Source organism: Drosophila eugracilis, unplaced genomic scaffold (genome assembly GCF_018153835.1).
Source record: "Drosophila eugracilis isolate 14026-0451.02 unplaced genomic scaffold, ASM1815383v1 contig_1897, whole genome shotgun sequence".
Classification (NCBI taxonomy): Eukaryota; Metazoa; Arthropoda; class Insecta; order Diptera; family Drosophilidae; genus Drosophila; species Drosophila eugracilis.
This window is the reverse complement of record NW_024572751.1, coordinates 1,461,202-1,477,613: the sequence shown is the minus strand read 5'-3', so window position 1 is coordinate 1,477,613 and position 16,412 is coordinate 1,461,202. Positions and strand designations below refer to the sequence as shown.

Below are 16,412 nucleotides of genomic sequence, written 5' to 3'. Positions count from 1 at the left end.
ACAAGCAACAGAAGCAAATCAAACAGAGCTATATACATAATTATATACCTATATATATATATTATATACAGATATACAATATAACAGTACATACATTGCGCATTGGAGAATAACAGTACGCATAAACATTTTTACAGAGCAAGAAACTGACGAAGATGACGGCGGGACAAGCAACCGAAAAGTTTTCCAAATAAAGTTTTAAAACTAAACATTTTTCCTAAAAATATGCAGATTTGAGGATTTTATTTACGAGGTCTTTAATAAAAATATTTAACAACTCTTAGCTATTATTCGGCATAGCTGGCAATGCAGAGGGAGGCATTAGTTCCCCCGAAACCAAAGGAATTCTTAAGGGCAATTCGACGTTTTTGATCTGGTAACCATTTGGTGGCTTCCCTTACCACATTGACGTCTACATCAAGTTGCTCGATATTGATGGATGGCGGAAGCTTGTTCTCTGCACAGGCAAGCACCACAAACAGGGCTTCCAAATTACCCGAGGATCCCAATAGGTGTCCATGTGCTCCCTTGGTGGAGGAGACCTTAACTTGAGAAGTGTGTTCGCCAAAGACACGTCCTATAGCATGCGACTCGATGCGATCGCCAGTGGGCGTAGATGTTGCATGGGCATTTACATAGGTTATTTCAGCCGGAGCAATCTCAGCGTCTCGTATGGCTCGCTTCATGGCCAGAGTAGCTCCGGCGCCGTCCTCGCTGGGCGAGGTTATGTGATACGCATCTCCGGACAACCCGTAGCCTAAGATCTCTGCCAAAATGGGAGCTCCTCGGCCACGAGCATGCTCCAATTCCTCCAGCAAAAGCACAGCTGCTCCTTCGCCCATAACAAAGCCATCTCGGAATTTGTCAAAGGGTCTGGAGGCCACAGCTGGATTATCGTTGAAGGCGGTACTCAGAGCTCGTAACCTGCAAAATCCTGCGATGGAAAGTGGATCTATACAGGCCTCGCCACTTCCCGCCAGCATTACATCCGCATCTCCATTGCGAATGAACCGCATGGCGTCGCCCAGTGCATGGGCTCCCGTTGCACAGGCTGTGGACACCGAGTGGTTGGGTCCTCTTAGACCATGCCTCATGCTTATGTGGCCACACGCCATGCTGGGCAGGAGTCTTGGAACAAAGAAGGGGCTGACTCTGTTGTAACCTCGCTGCAGTTGGTTCCAGGCTCCATAGACCTCCGCCAGGTCAAACATGCCCATGCCCACGCAAACACCAAATCGTTCCAGCTGTTCCCCGCTTAGGTCCTTGGTGTTTAGTTTCCCGGTGGCCAGAGCCTCCTCAGCAGCTAGAACAGCGAACTGCGTGGCGGGGCTCATCAGCTTGATGTCCGATTTGGTCAAGTACTGGCCCAGGTGCAAGTTATCTCTTGGAATTTGAGCTGCTACCTGGCATGGTAATCCTTTAAACTCCGGTCCCAGTCGAGAGATGGCCGAATCGCCGGCCAGAATGCGCCTCCAGGAATCGGATCCATTGTTGGCCAGCGGCGTGACGGCACCCCTTCCTGTGACCACAACTCTTCGACGGCCTGATTGGGTGGAAGAGTTTCGCACTTGGTGGGCAAATACACTAAAGCTCTTTAAGAAACGCATTTCAATATTTACATGATCAGGTCAGTGAGACCGGTGGGACCGTTAAAATATACGTAACGACTCTTAAAATATACTAAAAGAATTTAAATATGCACCACAAAAATACCGCCGGATTTTTAATGATTTTTCTTATAAAATTTATATATAAATCTCGTTCATTTTAAAAATTTTTATAATAATTTAAAAATTTCAAATACGTATTATATTATTAACATATTTTAAGCATTCAGCATTAATCTCTCGGTTAATTTTCAAATTAGGCAAATGTTAAGGTATATATTAAAAAAATATAATAACATTTTTAAAATATCATGATTTTATCAGGAGTTTAATATATTTTTTTAGGAATTGAAAGACTTGAATACCCCTAATAAAATAAACAAGATGCGCACAGAGCTTGAGATCCCCTTACATAATTGTGGGCCATGAATTTCGCCGGCAAAATCGTTCTAATTACGGGAGCAAGCTCCGGAATTGGTGCTGCAACAGCCGTAAAGTTTGCCAAGTACGGAGCTTGCCTGGCGCTGAATGGACGCAATGTAAAAAACCTTAAGAAGGTGGCCGATGAGTGCAGCAATGTGAGTCAATCCCAGCCAGCGCTTGTGATGGGCGACATCGCTAATGAGGCGGATACTCAAAGGATCTGGAAAGAGACCTTAGAGAAGTACGGAAAGCTGGACGTGCTGGTCAACAATGCCGGAATTATCGAGACAGGCACCATTGAGACTACCAGTTTGCAGCAGTACGATCGTGTTATGAATACCAACCTGAGAGCGATCTACCACTTGACTATGCTTGCTACTCCGGAGCTAGTGAAGACTAAGGGAAACATTGTGAACGTGTCCAGTGTCAACGGTATACGTTCCTTTCCCGGTGTCCTGGCCTATAACATATCCAAAATGGGCGTGGATCAGTTCACCCGCTGCGTGGCCCTGGAGCTGGCATCCAAGGGTGTTCGGGTCAACTGTGTCAATCCTGGCGTGACAGTGACAAATTTGCATGCCCGCGGTGGCATGGATCCGGAGACGTACAAAAAGTTCCTAGAACATTCAAAAACCACCCATGCCTTGGGTCGTCCTGGGGATGTCGAGGAGGTGGCTGCGGCCATTGCCTTCCTGGCCAGCGATGCTGCCAGCTTTAGCACTGGGGTCAGCCTGCCTGTGGACGGAGGTCGCCATGCTATGTGCCCACGTTAATTCTGTGAAGTGAAAAATCCAAAAGGACTCTTAAGAGGTGGAATTTTAAATAGTCCTCGGCATGGATCATTCCATGCGTAAATGCATTTAAATCGTTGTTATTATTTTTATTTTTAATTTTTTTATGCTTTGCTTGTGTATACAATTGATTGCCATTTACCCAGAATGGAAAAATAATAAATATTTTAAATCACTTAATTATATTAAAAATAGCAAATCATTCGATTTCTGTTTGAAATATTACATTTAAATTTGGATTTAAAGAAGTTTGAAGTTTTTTAAGAAATCTTTTATTATTTCCGTTATAAAAATAAGAATAGGCTGTAGTATTTTCAATTTTATAATATATTTATATCCTCATTTTGGTGTAACTACATACATTTATTAATAAGAACCAACTTCCAGCTAGTTAGTATCAAGATATGTTTCCGTGTTAAGTCATCTACGAAAGTAGTTCACACTTTCCATCCGAAACTCGGAAAATCGGCTCAATGGGTAGCAAGGGCAAGGCGGGTCTGGACTTCTCAACCAAGGTGGTGCTGATCACGGGAGCAGCTTCCGGAATCGGGGCCGCCACGGCAGAAATGTTCTCTAAGCTGGGTGCCTGCTTGGCGCTGGTTGATCGGGAGGAGGAGAATCTCTTGTGTGTAATGAAAAAGTGCATGAAGTCAGGCCACGAGCCATACGGCATAGCCGGTGATCTGCTCAAGCCGCCGGAGATCGAGTGTATTGCAAGAAAGACCACAGAGCGCTTCGAAGGTAAACTGGATGTTCTGGTAAATGGAGCGGGTATTATGCCCACGGGCACGCTGCAGAACACGGAGCTGTCCTGCTTCACGCACGTAATGGAGGCCAATGTGAGGTCTGGTTTCTACCTGACCAAGTTATTGCTTCCTCAGCTGCTAGAATGCAAGGGCAGTATCGTTAACGTGTCCGGCGTCAGTGGGTTACGCGCTTTTCCTGACTTGTTGGCATATAATATGTCCAAGGCGGCAGTGGACCAGTTCACCAGGTCCCTGGCACTGGATCTTGGTCCACATGGTGTCCGGGTGAATGCAGTTAACCCGGGTGTGATACGTACCAATCTGCAAAAAGCCGGTGGCATGGATGAACAAAGCTATGCCGAATTTCTAGAGCAGTCCAAAAAGACCCATGCTCTCTGTAGGATTGGTGAGCCAATAGAGGTGGCGTCTGCCATTTGTTTCCTGGCCAGCGAACTAGCCAGCTTCGTGACCGGAGTCACGCTTCCTGTGGACGGTGGCAAACAAGTTATGTGTCCGCGCTAATCTCTACAAAGGAAATCAATCCGATTGGGTCCATCTGAGAGCCTCTTGCTTTTTAATTTGTTGCCCACCGATCATTATCATAAAAATTTAAAATCTTTAGTATTCAATTGAAAAATGATTTCATAGCAAATGTATGTACGTTGCTTTTTCGAAGAAAGGAGAAGGGATCTGTAGCGCTCTTTATTTTTAAATCCGATTACAAAATTCAATTAAAACCCCATATCTACTTAAAAGTGCCATTTTGTTTCCTTTTTTTTTTTTAATTTCCGTTGCACAACTATCCAGTTTCAAAATAATATTGCTCCTAATTTCTAGCAAGCATATTTAATCTCTTCAGCTGGTATATTAATCGTTTCTATTGAAATATATTGTACACTACATAGGTATCAATAAGGTTCTTAACTTAATCCTACAATTCCATTATTCCTATGTTCAAACGGACTTATTTTAATCAATAATTTATACATAATGTGCGTTCCCTTTAGGACCTGCTTGTCTGCTTAAATTTTTTAACAAACTTGGGATTAAAGAAAAAAAAGTTTTAAATTGTAGCCCTATCCTTAAAAAATAGTTTATTTGTGAATCGGTTCCACAAGTATTTTAATTTTTCTGACAAAGAATAATTCGTTAACACTTTTTTCCTTTTTATTAGATTTACTAGACAGACATAAACAAATGTTCTATATAAAAAACTATACAGAAATAAGGAAGAAGATTTATAGGGATCCTTTATTCTCATCTGGGGCACATAGCATGACGACCTCCGTCCACAGGCAGACTGACTCCGGTACTGAAGGTGGCGTCATCGCTGGCCAGGAACGCAATGGCCGCAGCTACCTCCTTGACTTCTCCGGGACGACCCAGAGCATGAGTGATCTTGGCGTGCTCCAGGAATGTGGCGTACGCCTCCTCATCCAGTCCACCACGTCGCTGCAGCTCTGTGATGATCACGCCGGGATTCACAGCGTTAACACGGACACCCTTTGGAGCCAGCTCCAAAGCCACACACCTGGTAAACTGATCCACAGCAGCCTTTGACACGTTGTAGGCCAAGACACCTGGAAAAGACCGGATGCCGTTGACACTAGAAACGTTGACAATGTTTCCTTTGGTCTTGATCAACTCAGGTGTGACTAGAGTGGTCAGTTGGTAAAGCGAACGCACATTGGTGTTCATAACGCGGTCGAACTGTTCCAGACTGGTGTTCTCAATGCTACCCAGCTCCAGAATTCCGGCATTATTTACCAGGACGTCGATACGTCCATACTTGGCCAAGGTGACGGATACGATATTTTTGACATCCGACTCGTTGTTCATGTCAGCTGCCACCTGAATGGCAGGTGCTCCTCCAGCTGCATCTATCTGCTCGGCAGTTTCCTTGAGCTTATCCACATTCCTTCCCACGATGGTGAGGAGGCCTCCAAGTTTGGCCAACAGAACTGATGTGCCTGCTCCAATTCCCGAACTGGCGCCGGTCACGATTATGACTTTATCTTTAAAACTGGGCATGTTGAAGTGATCTGCTCGAAGGTGGGAATGATGGTGATTGGTGACATTGAAGACCCAAAAAGTCAACAACTTTTCGGGTGTGCAATCCGATTATAACTATCGATACAGTGGAACTATGAAAGCTATTTCCATCGGTTGTGAAATTCAAATTACCATCGTGCTTTCGGTGTTAATTAAAATTTAATTTGTTAGTGTTTTTATATACTATGTTGTTTATGTTATGATGGCCAACCTTGGCATTTCTTCTAAATATGAATGTGTTTACTAGTGATTGACTTCTCTTTATCTATGTACAGTCGGAGCTTATTTCGTGCAGCTACCAAAAAAAAACGCTTGAGTTATTATTTCTGCCAAACTAAAAAAGTTTAAACGCAGTTTTTTAACTACTAACATACTTATTTAACTAAAACGATTTTCAAATTCATAAAAACAAAAAGCTTATGTAATAAAAACATAAAATTCAGCCTTTTTTCATGCCGCAGCTAATTTCGTGCAGCAGATTCTACTTAAATTATTATTTGTTTTGCTTTGAGACGATTTCTCATGGAAGAAACTAACTTTTTGGTGGATTCCACTAGGATTTTTGGCCATTCTTCCATAGGAACAGTATTCCGATTCCTCTTCCTGACCAATATTTCCCATACATTTTCGATCCCTATTAAATCTGTACTGTACTGGCGTTATATCGACATGAGGGCAGCTCCTGATAAGCCAGGACTTCACTTTGCCTGCTGAACACAGCGGATCCTTGACTATGTAAAATCGAAAACCATTTAATCAATAGTTTTTGTGAGGATATGGTATTACAATGCATTGTATTTCGGTCACTTTAACAGGAGGTGTACTAATCCGTGTACCACATTATCCATCTGGAGGCTGCTTGTTAGTCCCAAATGTAGTCTTAAAAATTTTATAGGAATTTTGCGGTTGATATTATCTTCTGTGGTAATGCTGTAGTCTTTGACAGAAAATTAGTGCAGTTTTTTTACATATGCATACTTCCAAAAATAATTTTAAGTTTTTGTTGTATTAGCAGATAACAGCGGATGTGTTGTAGCGAATTATTTTCGAATGGCCAGTCGTTAAGATGTCAGTATAGATTAATATAACATATAGTGTATTTGTGTCGTTGTTTTGTTAGAAGCTGTGTTTTGGTTATCGTTGTACCAGAAGGCCTTTGAAGGTCTCTTTAAAAGCGATACATTTTGGTCGGAATAACTTCAACGTTTACCCATCTCTAATTCAGCCTTCCCTTTAAACAATCGAATTGCGCCGTACTTCAAACATCTGGCTCCAATTTTACTCCAACTTGTGGAAAGCATTTATAATTTGGTCTGTAAATGGAATTTAATCAGCATGTGGATAGCGCCCTGTGCACATTCGTAGACAATACGAAGTTCTTCAAGGAAATGGCCGATGGTAAGATTTATAATGATTTGAAGAAAGCACATTTAAAGTAAGTCCTTACAAACAGTTATGTCTAAAATCCGTGATGACGAGGAAATGCAAAAACTATTAGAGGAAAGCGCCCAGATACGCTTGGAGCACGGCGAAAAACTTATCCAACTAAAAAGCAAAAATCAGAAATTGAAACAGGCGATGCATCAGGCCAAAAACGAGAGCGCTACCATTGAGGAGTTCGAGGGAAATTGGAACCAGCGCCGGAAGGCAGTGGAGAAGATCCGAATCAATGCGAAGAAAACGGTCGACTTCAAGAACTTTGAGAAGAGCTTAACTGCCCAAGTTTCTGGAAAAAATTGCGGAACCGTTGGCTTAGACCAAGATGACGACATCACGGAGGGAATCGAGGAGACCGGCGGCGAGATCTTCTCACTCTTCGATCCTTGGTCCAAGGCATTAATGAAGAACCCTGTTCGCAACAAGAACTGCGGTCACATCTACGACCGCGATTCAGTGATGTTGATCATCAAGGATAATATCGGCGTTCGTTGTCCGGTTCTCGGCTGTGCAAACAAAACCTACATTCAGCCATCGCACTTGGTTGAAGATACCATCGTCCGACAGAAGGTACAACAGAAACTGGCCGAGGATGCTGAGTCGTATGATGATAGCTCCTCAGAATGACACTATATCGTAAATCTATTGAAATATAAACATTATTGAAATTATTAAGACTTGGTTCATTCTTATACAGCAAGGGTTCCATTGTCTAGTCTTTGCTGTTGGATCTTTAGCTATCCATAGCTTAATATCATAGCACGTTTTTGTTCTTTTCCGCCGTTCCGTACTGTAAATTATTAAACCAAACAAAAATTAAAATTAAAATTAAGCTTTTAAGTATTTAATAAAATTTAATGTTAATAAATTGAACTGAATATTGTGTTGTCGAAGACATTATGAGTTGCGTCTTCATAAGCTCTTCCTTATCTCGGGCACATGGCATGGCGACCTCCGTCCACTGGAAGGCTGACTCCAGTGCTGAAGCTGGCGGCCTCGCTGGCCAGAAAGGCAATGGCTGCCGCAACCTCCTTGACATCACCAGGACGACCAAGGGCGTGTGTTACCTTGCAGTGCTCCAGGAACTTGGCGTACGTCTCCTCGTCCATGCCGCCACGCTTGTGGATATCGGTTACAATTACACCAGGATTCACGGCATTGACTCGTACTCCTTTGGAGGCCAACTCCAATGCCACGCATGCCGTAAACTGATCAACTGCCGCCTTGGACACGTTGTAGGCCAGGACACCCGGGAAGGCGCGTATCCCACAAACGCTAGAGACATTTACTATGTTACCCTTGGTCTTGATCAGCTCCGGAGTCGCCAGCATGGTGAGTTGGTACAAGGACCGCACATTGGTGTTCATCAGGCGATCAAACTGCTCCAAACTTGTGTTCTCGATGGATCCGCTTTCTAGGATACCCGCATTGTTAACCAGCACATCGATGCGTCCGTATTTTGCAAGAGTAGCGTCCACTATCTGTTTCACCTCCGCCTCTTTGGTCATATCCGCCTGAAGTTCCACGGCTGGAGCTCCACCGATTGCCACAATATTGTCGGACGTCTCCTTTAACTTCTCCATGTTGCGACCAACGATGACCAGTTGACCTCCAAGGCTAGCCAAATGGACGGCTGCACCCGCCCCAATACCAGAGCTAGCTCCGGTGACAATAATTACTTTGTCCTTGAAGGATGACATCGTGGGAAGTTCTGATGATGCAAAACGAAGGTCGATCGCAGGCTGACAGCGCACTGATTGCCTGGCAGCACTGCTCCAGCTGATGAAGAGCTTTTCCAAAACAACTGTGGCTATAAAGCTTGTCGAAAACTTCTAGCTTTTTACAGTTCAGACTTTTTATACATATGTCTACATCTCAATAAAAGTATGTACATTTTTTTTGGTTTTAAAACATGAACAAGAGGAAACGCTATAGTCGAGTGCCGCGACTATATGATACCCGTTACTGTTTTACACAAATTTAAAATATTAATTTTGCTAGTGGAAATTCACAAGGCGCCACCTATTGTCAGAGGAAGTATGTTGAGTATGCTTATAGTGACGTCACTGCCCATGTGAGGCCTTACAACCTTAATTTCTTTATAAATAGCGAAATAATGTTCCGATTTTAAAAATCTTTGGTTAATCGATAGATATTAACAGAAATAAGTTATACAAGGTCAAACGAAGGCAATCATAATAATATTATAGATGCCACAGTTTTCCGCGGCTTGTGGGCGTTAGAGTGGGCGTGGCCGGCAAGTTGCAGAGGCATCTCTTAAATACGTGTTCCTAAGCAAAATTGTGAAGCTCTTATAGTTTTCAAGATTTTTGCATTTTTGGTTTTTCGGGTTTCGTGGGCGTTAGAGTGGGTGTGGCTTGATCGGAAAAAACCAATTCGCATTGGGAGCATTATAAAAACATACATGCTTGATCCGAACTTTCTATCTCTTATAGTTACCGAGATATAAACTTTTCTAGAAAATCCGAAAACGGTCTTTTGAGCCTTGTGGGCGTATGGGTAGGTGTGGCCGGATAGTAGAACCACTATAAGATGCGCTAGCATCTAAAGATTATACTTTCTGAATTTCAACGTTCTAGCTCCAATAGTTCCTGAGATTTCAGCAATTTTAGTATTTTGCGATTTGTGGGCGTTAGAGTAGGCGTGGCTGGATGCTGCAATAAACATGCGCTGTCCCGGGACCTCAAGAATTTTCATGGTTAATCTCAACTTTGTATCTGTTGTAGTTCCTGAGATCTCAGCGTTCATACGGACGGACGGACGGACAGACGGACATGGCTCAATCGACTTCGCTATTGATCCTGATCAAGAATATATATACTTTATAGGATCGCAAACGCTTCCTTCTATCTGTTACATACTTTTCAACGAATCTAGTATACCCTTTTACTCTACGAGTAACGGGTATAAAAATCTGCACATTTCAACTTTTTATACATACATAATAGATCAATAGGAATACCAAGAACAATAGGTTGGTTGACAAAACATGAAAAAAAGTATAATTTGCTAGTCTTTAATCGAAGGAGAACCTCTGTGTCTGCCATTCGGTATATAGCCGCTTGACGGTTTGGAGGGTTAAACATGACAGTGGGTCGTTCATATCACAAAAATCATGAAAGAGATCCGTAATCCGGAGCATAGAGTTTTTGGTCAGGCGGCTCCACTGTCGCAGAGTCTTGTCGGAATCTCTGTACATTTCAGCCGTGCGGCAGCTCTGCCAATGCCGCTGTTGGTCCATCAACTGATCCGCTTTTCGCCACAAAAGCTTCTCTCCTTTTCGGGCGAAGATCCGATTACAAATCTTCTTGACATGCATCTCAAGCTCGATATCCAAAACAGAAATTTTCTCCATGAGATTAGGCGGAATGTCTACATTTGAGCGAAACAGGGCTTCCATTAGCATTTTAAAGACTGGCCTGGGCAGATTCATCTTGTTCTTGGTCTCCTGCAGATAGATCTGTTCCAGTTTTTCATTCTCAAGAGTTTCACCCTCGTCCTCGGAACTGGTGTAAGCTTCTTTATTCTGGAAAACACTGATTAGATTCCTAGCTGTTTGCCAAATTGCTTCCTGGACATATTTGTTTTTAGCTTTAACCCGTGCCTCTGACAGTTTCTTCTTTAAAAGGCAGTTTTCGGCCGCCAATATGTCTGGATGGTAATCGAAAGTCCGAGATTTTCCCAAAAGTTGCCCAAGCACTCGCCTTTGCTGAGTATGGTCCTCTGTTAGCCTCATTTTATCTGGGCTAATCTCAGTTGTTTTGATCTGTGGATAACGCTTCTTTCCAGTTAGTATGCTGTAAGTCAAGCCAAAATCACCAGCTTCTCGTCCAGCTCTTTCTCGCTGCTCAGGCTCTTTGTTTTCAGTGAAATAAGAACTTGATCGAAGCTTTTTACGCCACTCGGCCACCCTATTTCGAACATAGGAGCCATAAGCCTTCTGTTGCTCTGTGTTTCCATATGGGGATGGGGAAACACTCTGTTGGACCACTGTGTAAGTGTTTTGGACAGGACAGTAGCTACCCACCAGGGAGTAACAGGGTTCTGGACAAGAGTTGTTTTCGCTGCTAGAGGAGACACAGCAGTTGTTCCTCTGAATTGGAGAATCCTCTGCTTCGGAATCATCTTCACTACCAATGAAGCGAGACCAACGTTCGCCGCATGACTTCAAAGAACCTGGCTGAAAGTACTCGTGACTAGAAGTAAGCATGGGATTTTGGGTTGTGGGATGCTGGGCATTATCTTCAAAGTTTAGTCTCCGTTTTGCTATATGCAAAAAGTTTTCACCCTCAGTAGTTGTTCCATTATTTTTCTTGAACGTCATTATGGACTTTCTCTGGGATATTCGTTTGTTTAAGGGATTCTGCTCCCCTGCTTCCAAACGCAATTCCTGGAGCACTTGACGTTGCTCCTGAACTTGCTCACTAATCTTGCTATTACTCTCTTGCAGTTTATTTAACCTGACTCCAACACTCTGATATAAATCTGCTTTTGGCTGGTCACAAACTTCTTCTCGCCCGTCTTTGCTTGTTGAACCCTGTGCCATATCTCCCGGAGGCTTCTCCACAAGCGCATTCTGTGCCTCAACTTTGGATGACCGCCTAATTGCAATGGTTTTCTGGTCCTCTGACTTCGCAAACTTTTCTAGACTTTCAGACTTTCGGACCCCAATTTCCTCATATTTATTTTGCTGCACCTCATTTTTCTGGTGAAGCTCCAGTCGCATTTCTAGATGTTTTCGCATTTTTTTTGCCACCTCTCTTGTCTCACGTTCTATCTGATGTTCTCTTTCCATTGCCTGTCTTACCTGCTGGTGTCTTTGAGTCCTATCCTTTTGCTCTCCATCCCGTCTATGCCGTTGTAAATGCTCTTCTTCATATCGTTTTACGAGCTGATTTTCCTCTTCGATTCTGCGCAAACACTCTTCCTCAAGCTTTTCCATCTCCTGCCGATCCTTTATAAGTTTCTCTCTTTTTAATAGGTAATTTTCTTCTCTTTCTCTTTGCTGTGTAGCACTATCCTGTATTTTTTTTTTACATTCTTCAATTATTCTTTTCTGCCGTTCATGGTCTCTTTCCTTCCTCTCTTCTTGGTCTTCCATTTGAAGCCACCTTCGAATTATTTGTTGCCTTTTAAGATCTTCTGCTTTTTCCTGTTTTTCCATTTCTTCTCTTTCGCATTTATTGCGTTTAAGCTTTTCCAATACTCTTTGTTTCCTTATATGTTCTTCTTCTTTTGCCAGCCTTTCGCACTCTTCCTGCTCTTTTTTCTCAAATTCTCGCTTTTTTCGTTCCTCATTTCGCTTATTTTCTCGCTCCTGTACCTCGTTAAGCTTAATTTTGAGTTCATCTATTTTTTTTTCTTCCAGTTCGCGCTCTTCCCGCGTCTTTCTTTCAAACTCTTCTCTTTCTTTTCGTTCGTTTTCTAGTTTTTGCAATACTTTCTGTTCAAACTCTTCCCTTTCCCGGGTATCTTTAAGTTCCTGTTCCCTCTTTCTTTCTAGGTCGGCCTTTTCGTTTTTATCAGCGTCCAATCTTTTTTCCAATTCCTTTCGTTCAAACTCTTCTCTTTCCTGGCGTTCCTTCAGATTTTTGAGTTCCTCCTGCCTCTTTTTTTCGAAGTCTTCTCGCTCTTTCTTCTCGGTTTCTAGTTTTTCTAAAACTTTTCTTTCAAACTCTTCTCTTTCCTGGCGTTCCTTTAAACTTTTAAGCTCATGTTCTTGCTTTTTTTCTATTTCGTCTCTATGTTTTCGATCTTTTTCTAATTTTAAATAGTTTCTTTCTTGTCGTTCCTTGATTACTTTAGACTCGCTTTTCCTTTTTCTTTCGATATCATCTTTTAAATCAATTTCTTCTTTTTCTTTGCCTGACAAAAAGCATTTAACATCGTTTTGATCTGTTTCTAGTCTTTTTCTCCCTCTTGTTCTTTCACACTTTTTACTTTGTTCACGGCTTTTCAGTTCCAGTTCACTCTTCCTTTCAAAGTTTCCAGGTCCATCAGTTTCTAGATGGTTTTCATATTTTTCTTTGCTCTGTCCCACTATCTTCTTTTTTCTGGCTTCTTCATACATCGCCTTTTGGTTATTTTCCCCAATTACGTGGATCTCAGAGCGTGCAATCCTCACTTCAAGCTCGGCCCGCTTCCTAAGCTGTCGTTCCCGCTCGGCCCGCGCACGCCTCCGATGGTACTCCTTAAGCTGCTCATAGGCCAAAACTTTCCGTTTTATGTTTTCCGCACGTAGGTGGAACTGCTGCTCACGCCTTTCACTTTGGGTAGCATCGGTCTCGCCTAGCACGTTCATAGATTTTTGAGACACGTGCCTGATCTTGCGCTTAGTATCCTGTTCAAGATTCTGCTTCAGTTCCTGCCCAACTTGCTGAATCATCTCAACGTCCTGAGAAGAAGGCGTAATAGGACGTCGCTGAGACAAGGCACGCTGTTCCTGCTCACTCTGCTTCTCTCGTTTTTTTAACAGCAAATAGCGTTCGTAGTCGCGTCGCTCCTTGACCTTCTTCTGCTGCTCCTGCAGCTGTCTATCGCGCAGTTGACGATCCTTTTCCAGCTTCTGGCGGTCCATCTTGTGCTTCTGGGCCAGAAGAGCCTTTTGCCGATCCCGTTCCCGGTCCCTAAGCTCCTTGTCGACGCGATCTCGTTCCCGCCGCTTTAGGATATCGTGCTGTTTTCGCTCACGCTCACAGAGATCTCTTTGGACCCGGGGCGAGAGTACTGAAACATTCATCTTAATGCCGATAGTCTTGCCACGATTTCTGGGATTAGATATTTTAGGTAGATGTTGAGGTTTAGGAGATTCGTCGGTTGAAAGCTCGGGACTCCATATGGTCTGCTCCTCGCGCCAATACTGATCTTCCAAATGATCCAAGTGCAGCATCCTTCTCCGCCATTCGAATGGAGTCGACTTGAGCCTCCTTCTCATCAAGCTACTGCTTGAAGGCTTTGGGGCAACCAATTGCGGCGGCGTGATGTGGCGCAACCGTTGGCGTCCCTCCTCGTCGAGGAGCATGTGCAGCTCGAGGCTGCAGTTTGCTAGGTTGGTGAAGGGAAGCGACAGTTGACCCGATTCCTGCAGTTGTCGCAACATCTGCTCCAAGAGGTAGTCCCTTGCACTGCTCTCCTCCTTGGTGGCCCGGCTGAATACGTACATCCACTTGGCACACAGGTCTAGATCCTTGGCACTCGCCTGACGAACCGTTAGGCCGCGAATAATCCTCATCTTCTGGCGGTAACCGCGCTCCATGGGATCTTCCAAAGAACTTTTCTTTTGACGATTCGAACCACTGTGGGTTTTAACGTTAGCCATTGAAACAATAAATCTTGTTCAAATCGTCTGTAGAAGACGAAAGTAACTATTTCATAAACTATATTTTTGAGTAGAGAGTTTTGCAACTCTTTTTGGATTGCTTGGATTTTTAATACAACAAAAACGAGAGAAAAGCATAATTAATCAAGCCTTTTAAAATCTTTCAATATCTAGGTATAAATATAATATTTTTTGTGACCTTCTTAATATGTAAATCCATTTTAATTTTTTATTATTTATATTATTATATAAATAGTTGAAAACATTAAAAATAATTAATTATTTTGAATATATTTATTAAACTTAACTTATACAACAAATTATCATTTAATCGCTTACAAAATGTGATTTTGCAATATTATGTCGTAAGCACTCCTATATTAATGATTAATTAATTTTTGAGGGAATCCTATCGTCACTCAACCCTAAATTACGCAAATCATCGTGACATTCTTCCAAATCGAAAAATGTTTTCAAATGCATCCACGAAAAATACAAAAATAATTTTATTTACAAAAATTCTCCAGCTTTACTTTAATTTAATTTCATAGCTCTACATGTTGTGCTCCAACGGACTTGGAAATGTGGGGTTACGCATGTAGTTTATATGTTTAATGGCCCTCAATGCGAATTGTTTTCTTCCCGTCTAGCCACGCCTACCCTAACACCCACAAAACCCGGAAAACCAAAAATGCAAAACTTTGAGGATCTATAAGAGCTAGGAAGTTGTGCTTAGGGTGCTAATACGTATTTTAGAGATGCCCCTGCAGCTCGACACGTGTTTACATCCGGCCACTCCCACTTTAACGCACACAAGCCGCGGAAAGCTGTGGCGTGAATAATATTATATTGAATGTCTTCGTTTGACCTTGTTCAACATATTTTTGTCAATATCTTTAGATTTAACAAAGATTTTTCAAATCGGAACATTATTTCGCAGTATATTAAGAAATGTAGGTTATCAGGCCTCAAATGGACAGTGACGTCACAATCAGTTAGTAAACATGCTTTTTTGACAAAAGGTGGCGCAAATAAATATTTTACAATTGTGTAATACAGTAACGGGTATCTTATAGTCGCGGCACTCGACTATAGCATTTCTTCTTTTTTTTAGTTAATATTTTCTTGGTTTTTTTCCAACTATAGGGTATTCTTTGAGTGTTGGGTTTGGGGAATCTTTGAAATTCACAGCTGAGATTTTGGTTATTGCTGTAAGCGTTGGGCTTTGCTAAATTGCTGAAGAATAAAAAAAATATTTGCAAGGTTGTTTAAGGTCGCTTATGTGCATATTATTCCAAACTTCAAACTCGTAGTGAATCTTATTCTCAGGTGAGCAAAGGACTAATGGATCACAGGTGAATGATTTGTACATTAAGAAATGTGTGGTTGGCCATTATATAAAATTGTATAATTACTTTTTACCTTTCTAGCGAGTTACCTTAATGGTTATCTCTGGACGATCCCCACAAACCATTTGTCAAGGCCAGCTCTCAGAGGCTGAGGACATCTCCGCTTCGTTTTCATATTATATTAACGGTCTGCTACTAAAAGATGGTTGATCTCATATGTTGGGATGCTTGTCCTTTGTACTCCATTTGTTCAGTGTTAGGTTTGTTACGATTTTTAATTTTAATGCTGTGGCTGCCAATAGTTTGGAATTGTCACAGTAAAGAAGAAGTAACCATCATGTTTAATTCTTTTTTGAGTACCTTTTATGGATTTAACCTCTCCGTAAGAAATGAGGACGACATGTTTTACCTCTTGCATGGTGGTTTGTGTTGATACGATTGGTGCAGCTAATTTTACTAATACATTCTTCACCCAGTGGAGATCCTCTGCTACTGTTTCATCTTCACTATTAATAAAGCAAGCCTTTCGGAACTTGTTACATCATTTTCTTAACCTTTATTCCTTTAATATCTTTTGTGTATTATTCTGTGTCTTGTTTGACTTTCTCTCAATTGCAATGATCCAATTCTTTTCGGAGCATTCTTAATCTTTTTCGTCTCTGCATCTT

The 16,412-nt window shown here is 42.1% G+C and overlaps 7 protein-coding genes across 7 annotated transcripts; 3 read left to right on the top strand and 4 right to left on the bottom strand.

Moving 5' to 3' along the window:
• Window positions 1-211: 211 nt before the first annotated feature.
• LOC108115324 (3-oxoacyl-[acyl-carrier-protein] synthase, mitochondrial) lies at window positions 212-1,649 on the bottom strand. The gene has a single exon (XM_017226732.2). The coding sequence runs from the start codon at window positions 1,605-1,607 to the stop codon at window positions 288-290; it is 1,320 nt and encodes a 439-aa protein (XP_017082221.1). The 5' UTR covers window positions 1,608-1,649; the 3' UTR covers window positions 212-287.
• A 337-nt stretch (window positions 1,650-1,986) lies between these two features.
• LOC108115246 (uncharacterized oxidoreductase TM_0325) lies at window positions 1,987-3,001 on the top strand. Its single transcript, XM_017226602.2, has one exon. It carries the CDS (start codon window positions 2,033-2,035, stop codon window positions 2,801-2,803), a length of 771 nt encoding a protein of 256 aa, XP_017082091.1. The 5' UTR covers window positions 1,987-2,032; the 3' UTR covers window positions 2,804-3,001.
• Window positions 3,002-3,257: 256 nt separating this feature from the next.
• On the top strand, window positions 3,258-4,219 carry LOC108115345 (uncharacterized oxidoreductase TM_0325). The gene has a single exon (XM_017226767.2). The coding sequence runs from the start codon at window positions 3,295-3,297 to the stop codon at window positions 4,087-4,089; it is 795 nt and encodes a 264-aa protein (XP_017082256.1). The 5' UTR covers window positions 3,258-3,294; the 3' UTR covers window positions 4,090-4,219.
• A 493-nt stretch (window positions 4,220-4,712) lies between these two features.
• LOC108115346 (3-oxoacyl-[acyl-carrier-protein] reductase FabG-like) lies at window positions 4,713-5,680 on the bottom strand. Its single transcript, XM_017226768.2, has one exon. It carries the CDS (start codon window positions 5,596-5,598, stop codon window positions 4,825-4,827), a length of 774 nt encoding a protein of 257 aa, XP_017082257.1. The 5' UTR covers window positions 5,599-5,680; the 3' UTR covers window positions 4,713-4,824.
• Window positions 5,681-5,719: 39 nt separating this feature from the next.
• LOC108115348 (E3 SUMO-protein ligase NSE2-like) lies at window positions 5,720-7,727 on the top strand. Its single transcript, XM_017226770.2, has 3 exons — window positions 5,720-5,785; window positions 6,845-7,017; window positions 7,073-7,727. The coding sequence occupies exons 2-3, from the start codon at window positions 6,939-6,941 to the stop codon at window positions 7,681-7,683; spliced, it is 690 nt and encodes a 229-aa protein (XP_017082259.2). The 5' UTR covers window positions 5,720-5,785; window positions 6,845-6,938; the 3' UTR covers window positions 7,684-7,727.
• A 157-nt stretch (window positions 7,728-7,884) lies between these two features.
• LOC108115347 (3-oxoacyl-[acyl-carrier-protein] reductase-like) lies at window positions 7,885-8,821 on the bottom strand. Its single transcript, XM_017226769.2, has one exon. The coding sequence runs from the start codon at window positions 8,754-8,756 to the stop codon at window positions 7,983-7,985; it is 774 nt and encodes a 257-aa protein (XP_017082258.2). The 5' UTR covers window positions 8,757-8,821; the 3' UTR covers window positions 7,885-7,982.
• A 1,272-nt stretch (window positions 8,822-10,093) lies between these two features.
• On the bottom strand, window positions 10,094-14,395 carry LOC108115234 (trichohyalin). Its single transcript, XM_041817802.1, has 2 exons — window positions 11,365-14,395; window positions 10,094-11,319 (listed from the first exon to the last, which is right to left on the bottom strand). Exons 1-2 carry the CDS (start codon window positions 14,393-14,395, stop codon window positions 10,094-10,096), a joined length of 4,257 nt encoding a protein of 1,418 aa, XP_041673736.1.
• Window positions 14,396-16,412: the final 2,017 nt, after the last annotated feature.